Source organism: Lactuca virosa, chromosome 4 (assembly GCF_052849685.1).
Source record: "Lactuca virosa cultivar CGN04683 chromosome 4, Lactuca_virosa_CGN04683_v6, whole genome shotgun sequence".
In the NCBI taxonomy this organism is placed as follows: domain Eukaryota; kingdom Viridiplantae; phylum Streptophyta; class Magnoliopsida; order Asterales; family Asteraceae; genus Lactuca; species Lactuca virosa.
The window spans coordinates 295252537-295260035 of record NC_136429.1 but is presented as its reverse complement, the minus strand read 5'-3'; the positions used below and the strand labels follow the sequence as shown (position 1 = coordinate 295260035).

Sequence of the window (7499 nt, the reverse complement as noted above, 5' to 3'; positions counted from 1 at the left end):
ATAATTAAAAAAATAGTAGATAAATTATAAAAAAATGATAAATAAATGAAAAAGAAAAAGAAAATGGCAAGATAGTCATTTTATCTATGCGAGGGACGAAACATTTACCTTTTAACGATATGATGGACGATCTGAGTTAATTTTTGAAAATAAGGACTAAACATGTTTTTTGGCATATGCATGAGGGACGATTTGTGTAATTTACCCAAACTTAAATCCTAGAGAGACGCCATAAGACTTTAATTATGTAATACATGATGTATCAAATCTATTCCAAATATGATATAATATATTTTTTTTCAAGAAAATACTAAATAATAACAACAATAACAATTTTTAGAAAAACATAAAATGAGTTAGTCAAGCTTCAAATTGAACAATATTGGGCACGCAACTCAAGAAGCAATCCCCGAATCCTGTTTACATCTAAAGACACCGTCAACGATTAGCGATAGCGTCAAATTCGATCATCGCCGTCGCCTCCCACACCTCCTCCGCCATGGAACCCCATTCATCGGACCTCTCATCTTCACTAATCAAAACAAAATCAAACCCCACCAAAGTCAACCGAGACTTCCTACTCCACCTCGAAGCATACCTTTCCAAACGCGACGGCGTCGACAAGCTCCTCAAGATCTCCCGATACGCCACCAAAATCATCCTATCCTCCGACTCCATACCCACCACCCACCCCCTCCACCGCCGCCTCAAGAGCTTCGAATCCAGCGTCGGACTCAGCCGTAAAGCCTTCCGCCTCGGCAAATTCATTCAAGACGTCAATTCCTTCCGCTCTGCAAAACTCGAAACCAGACAAGATATTATACTCGCCATCATCGCGTACGGCGGCGAGGGTTTGTATTATTTCGTCGAACAGTTTGTTTGGTTAGCGAAATCAGGGCTCATCGACGGCAAACACTCTCGAAATCTACAAAGAATTAGTGCGTGGGCTGAGTTTATTGGATACATCGGAAGTATTAGTTTGAAAACTAGGGATCTGAAGGGGATTTCGAAGGATGAGGCTTGTTTGCTATCAAGTATCGAAATTATGGATACGAGAGGAGATTCTACGAAAACCGAAGAGGAGAAGTTGAAGAAATTGAGGGAAAAGAAGTTATTGAAGAAGCTTTCGATGGTTCAAGATATGGCGGATGGATTGATGGCGGTGGCTGATATTCGCGACGGCAAGGGGCGGCTTTCTGGACCGCTACTGATGGCATCGGCGGGTATGTTGTCGGCGATCATTAGTACCCACAAGAATTGGTTATCTTGCTAACAATCACCGGCGATCATTATGCTGATGATTAAACTACAAGTCGCAATTGGGGCCAAAATTTCTTAAATATGAATTTGTCAAAATTAAATTTTAGTAGAATTTATAGAATATGCATTGTAATGGGTATTATTTTTTATATATTTTTAAAATATGGATTTGCATAATGATGGAATTTATTACCAAATCAAACTCATTGTTTAACACTTGAACTATCATTACTTTTTGTTCATTTTACACATTGTAAATAATTAAATATCATTAAATAAAGTTATTAAATTAAAAAATAGCCTATGGTTGGAATTAAATGTTTAGTTGTCTAAGAAACCATTGTTTTGATATTACGGGTTGCTTTTGTAGCATTTGTTTCAGAAGTGGAACATCACAAAACAAAAAGGCTAGAACAATTTTTATTAAATTGGAAAATGAATTAAACTTGTAATGTGTTGTGGTTGTGGTTGGAATCTAAATCATAATTTTCTTGTATCACTTGGCATCACAATGACGAGGATGTTGTCGTGTAACCAACAATTTGAGGTAAAAATCTATGTTGGCCTTTAAAATGATCTATTTTTACTTGGTAGTAATTTGTGAGTTGCAAGGTATAAGTTTTGGGACATATGAAAGCGGTCCTAGAGCCATTGGACGAAACTTGTAACATGCTTGATGATTTGTTTACAAGTGATGTATCAATGAAAAAAATAAACGAATTTGAGTTGCATTGCTCATTAAAGATGTTAATCACTAATGGTTGTTACTGTAAGGTCACACCTTATGATCTGATGAGTTAAACATACGACACGCTGATATCAGCGTCAGCATCTACTATATCTATAGCGCAAACGTATCAAGCTTATCAGCGTCAGCTTACAGTTTAGTTATCTGATTGTAATCTTTTGTATATTAGATAATGATATAGATAAGTATAGAATAGATCACAGATCCGGTATCTTTGTGATAAGATTGGTTCTTAGTATGGATTAGACGCAATCCCTTCAATCAAGGGATATACATGTATAGATTAGTAAATATACAATATTAGGGCAAACCCTAATGTTGTGATTGTGGCTTTGTGTCAATCGTCTTTGTGACAAACTCGTCTTCTTGGTGAAGACAAAACTCTTTCTTGGTGAAAGAACAATTTGGAGAACTTCTGTGTTATTTACTTTCTGTTTATTATTTTGCTTAGATTAGTTTTACGTTTGTTATTCATACTTGAAGTGTATCCGATCGATACAAACCTTCAATTGGTATCAGAGCGGGTTTTTGATACACCCAGGTAATCATGTCGTCTTCAAGCAATTCTAAATCCTTTGGTCTCAACAAAATTCCTCCCTTCGATGAACACAACTTCGCCATGTGGAAAACCAAGGCCATGGTGGTTCTTGAAACCATCGACTATGAGATGCGCAAAATCGTTGAAAAAAGTCCTCATGTTCCCATGTATCAACCTATGGCCAACAATGCTAAATTAGATTTCGTCATTCCGGGGTCCAACCGAGGGTTATGGCCTTCGTAAATGAAATCACAACCTAATTTGGACCCCGACATAGCTCTCTGATGCCTAAATTAGATTGCGATTCTTAGTGTTACCTTAATGCTATGTATGTTATCTCTTTTTTGCCTTACCTTACTCTACATCGGATATCATGTCTTTGGGGTATTTATAGGTTGCTCGTTGTTAGAAGAATTTATAGTCTTAACCGGTCCTTCATTTATTATCCAGTCTACAAATAGGCACGTCTCTTGTCCTTTCATTGTTATTTTATTGTTTCGTACCATTTCTTTTGCATGTTTCCTGGGATATGGTTCCGATACTTGTGTACGATGTATTCGAATTTATATTCGTTCGTAACAAGTCGTGGTGGCTGTAATGCCCATTTGGTGATGGATAATGTAGGTTGTGGGGACCGAGTGTTTGGTTTGTGTTGGAGCCCAAAGGCATCTCAGTAAGTATCAGTTCGAGCCTTTATGAAGTTTGGGTTTATGTTAGAAAAGTTTTAAGGCAAGGGAGAGTTGATAGAAGTGTAGAGCTTCTCGTTTCCTTCCCGTGGATATAAAGAATGACGAAATCGGACTTATAATGAAGAAGTTATGGCCTTCGGAAGATTGGCAGTTCTTGACCCTAGTCGAGTACTCTGGGCATACGCTAGGAGTACGTCGGGCGTATTGGCTCGAAATCCGGATCGCAGAGGCTTCAACATATGTTGGGTGTATGCATGGACTTGTTTAAGTTAGGCCTTGGGCCTACCTGATTGTAGCAGGTCATTTTTTGGGCTTAAGGCCATGTTGGGGGGTTCTTGGGCCATATTGGGCCTTAGAGGCCTTGTAGTTGGGCTTGGATGTCTTTTTGGGCTTTTTATGGATTTGGGCCTTAGGGGGAGGGAGGCCCATTGAGGCAGGGGTAAAGGAGCCATTTTTGCCTTAAGTCAAGAATTAGGGTTTTGGACTTGAGTTCGAGATCATCACTTTAGAAAAAGAAGAGCAATCATAGGAGAAGAAGAAGTCATTCGTTCATGAAGAAACCCTAAATCGATTTTTAAAGGAGGAATATATCATTTATTGTTTTGTCAATAACTATTATGCCATGTCGTAATAGTTAAGTCAAGTCATCATTTAACCTGTAAGAGCCAGTTACTGATGGGTAATATTTGAACAAAACATATAGTTTGTTGGTGTTTTTTGTACAAAAAGTTTACTTGGATGGTGTCTTTTGAACATACCAAACTTGTATGGTGTTTTTTGAACGATTTTGAAACATAGTTACCCCTTTGAGTCATTTCCTCTTGTTTTTTTTCCTTTACTTATTTTTTACCGGTAATTGCCGGTTACCACAAAGTCAAATGTGAACAAATAATGTACTTTGTTGGTGTTTTTTGTACAAATGCTTTACTTGGATGGTGTTTTTTTGTACAAATGCTTTACTTGGATGGTGTTTTTGGACACACCAAACTTGAATGGTATTTTGTGAACGATTTCGAAACATAGTTACCCATATAAGTCATTTTCCCTTTAAATTTATGAGTTGTAACGTATAAGTTTTGGTACATATGAAAGCGGTCCTAGAGCCATTGGACGAAACTTGTAATATGCTTGATGATTTGTTTACAAGTGATGTATCAATGAAAAAAGTGAACGAATTTGAGTTGCATTGCTCATCAAAGATGTTAATCACCAATGTTTGTTACGGAAACGGTGCCAGGAATGTTGCATCACTGTTTTGCATGTCATCTTAGTTTTACCATACTACATGTTCATTTTGTCATTTATAAGAGATAAGTTGTGATAACATTTTTTAAGTTATTGCTAAAATATAAGAACAAATAATGAATTTTGACTCTCTCTTATCTACAAGGAGCTACCGAGCTCGATGTCAGGCCATGGTCAAGAGGTTGTGTTCCCATGACATGCCACAATTCATATAAGCATGTCGAACCACTACATCCAACCTTAGATTTAGATATGTTAACAGGTAGGTATGGTCTCTCACTTTCTTGGATCTCTCACCCCACCTCTCATTTTTTGACTATCAACCAAGCTCCACTTACTCACTTTGTGTTATGCTATTTTATTTCCATTCTAACTTACTCTCCATCATTTAGGAAATTGTCACTTTTCAAGGTATCATTTATCCAATTATTTATTTTATTCAATTATTTATTTTATTGTCTAATTATGTAAGTTGTGTTGGGCTTAGTGAAATTGGGCCTTATTGTGTGGGCTTAGCCGAGGTCGTACACTGGGCGTAAGCCTGGTGTACGCGGGGAGTAAATGGAACAAAAAGGACCGCAGAGACATGCACGTACACACAACATACGTGGCCAGACTTAAAACCCTAATTTTTAGGGTTCAAGCCCTATATAATGTCATTAAATCCCAAGTGTTAGCCTCCCTATCAGCCTCTGCTGTGCAGAAACCCTAAAATCGAGTGTTATCTTCCATTGTTGAGTGTATAAGCTTTTGGAGAGCTTTTGGTGTTCATTTTTTTGCATTTTGAAGGAGTTGAAGAAGCTAGAAGTTGCTTAGCCTGAAAAGGAGGTCTTGGATCCAGAACCACAACCTTATTTGCCAAGATTTTTAGGTATCAAGTTCTCATCTTGCTTGCTAGATGCTTAGATCTCTTTTTGGGTTAGATTGTTATGTTTTTAGCCATGGTTTGGGTGGATGTTGGGATTAGGACATCCCAAATGCATATTCCTTCAGATCTAAGGTCTTTATGGACTCCTTTGGTATAAAGGTGCCAACTTTATGGAGTTTAGGGGCTTCATGCATTCATTAAGTCCTTCATTAAGTCCTTTTTGAGCTTTAGAGCTTCTTATGGTCATGCATGGACGTAAAGTTAGCAACTTTACATGGTATTTCAGCTTAAAGGGGTTAGATTTGCTTCCTGGAACAAAGTCTTAATGGGTTAGGAGCTTAATCTTGAAGTTGGCTGAATTGGTTGAGTACACTGGGTGTACAAGCCTGTACGCGCAACGTACAAGCCCTCGAGCCAGTACACTTAGCGTACAAGCTGAGTACGCCCCGCGTACTCGGTCTGTTGGCATTTCGGTGTTGGGCCTTGGGTTTGGGGGTTAGTTATGGGCTTATAAGGTTAGGGCTTGGTTGGGCCATCTGATTTTGGGAGTTTTTGGGCCAGGAATATTATTGGGCCTTGGGCTAAGGCCCCATGTGAAGGAGTTGGGACCAATTGGAAATTGGACCATATTTTGGGCCTTGATTGATTGTTTAAATTTTGGGCCCATTGGATTGTGGTTATGGGCTTCATTCTTGGACTAAGCTAGGTTAGGGGTAAAATGTTCTTTTTACCCGAAGTATAGATTTTTGTTATGATGTAGATCCCAAATGTTAATTAGTTTTTATGTGGAAATTGATAGCTTGGAGAGCTGTAGGACCAGCAGTTAGGGATCATTCGTTTCATTTGGCTTTTCGAGGTGAGTCTTCCTCGTTGGGTTTAGCGGGTCGAAGGCACCAATGCCGGCCCATGTTTATGCTATGTTAGTATGCTAGCTGTCTTCGTGACTCTTGCATGTGTTGTGTTTTTATATGCTTACCGGGCTAGGGCCCGATGACCATTTTTATGCTATGTATCTTTGTGATTATTGCATGTGTGTGATTAATTCATATATGTTATATGTATGTTGGGCGGGGCTCGATCTATTACCGAGCGAGGATCGATGCCAGGAGGGGCCTGATGTCGGACGGGGTCCGATGTCGGGCGGGGCCCATTATTTGTTATTGTATGTATGATATGTGGTATTTTGGGGAACTCACTAAGCTTTATGCTAACGGTTTTTAGTTTATGTTTCAGGTACTTCCGGTTCCAAGGGGAAGAGCTCGGGTTGACTGCATCACACACACCATATGATTATGTTTATGGGACATACTCTGATTTTGATGATGTTTGACATAATTATTCTATTAGGATGTATGAACAATGTTTTGGAATACTGTTTTTACTTAAATAAAAATTGAAATTTTTGGGTCATAATTTGTGGATGTTTCAAGTTGGTATCAGAGCCTTGGTTTGAGGGATTCGGGCACACTTTCGGGTGTGTCTGAACTCAAACTGAGGATTTGATAAAGTTTTCAAAAAGAAACATATTTTAAGAAAAAGTTTCTAAAATAAGAAAGGGTGTGGTGCATGCAATCAGCCGAGCTCAAGTAAGTTTTCTCAAAATACCCATACGTATTTATGATATGTTTCGAATTATGAATCTGTGAATCGCATGTTAGATTTGGGCTAAGGATCTAGGAGAGATGCCTTTGTATGCCTGGTGTATGAGCTTATAGACTTGCATGCTAGTACTAATCAGTTAGTAATAGGATGGCCTGATTAGGTTATGCTTGGTTCTGATTACTTGATGCTCGAATGTTGCTTGCTTTGTGCTTTTAGGAGTTCTAACTAGTAAACGAATATGCTAAGTTACATATTATGGGAACTAAATAATTTTAGAGGGTTTGGTTTTAACTCTATTGTACAACTCTTGTTTGAGTCCAACCATTGTAGTGTGAGACCTCTCATTTGAAAAATTATCTAGTTTTTGTAATATGTAATTGTATTCGTGGGCTAGTTAGAGGAAGTTAGCGGGAGTTCCTTATGCAGATGATGGTGGAGAGTGGTGTGGAGTTTGCCCTAGGAAAACCTAGGATGAGATTTAGTGTTGGGAGCCTTATCTCTGAGGGAATTGTTGGATATAAAGTAACTTGGCTGAGTTAAGGCACTTCT

General features: G+C 38.4%; 1 protein-coding gene across 1 annotated transcript; it reads left to right on the top strand.

Moving 5' to 3' along the window:
* Positions 1 to 339: 339 nt before the first annotated feature.
* On the top strand, positions 340 to 1437 carry PEX11A (peroxin 11A). Its single transcript, XM_079045428.1, has one exon. The coding sequence runs from the start codon at positions 500 to 502 to the stop codon at positions 1271 to 1273; it is 774 nt and encodes a 257-aa protein (XP_078901554.1). The 5' UTR covers positions 340 to 499; the 3' UTR covers positions 1274 to 1437.
* Positions 1438 to 7499: the final 6062 nt, after the last annotated feature.

Coding starts and splice junctions, on each gene's coding strand:
- PEX11A (XM_079045428.1), top strand. CDS start 500: ATGGAACCCCATTCATCGGACCTCTCATCTTCACTAATCAAAACAAAA.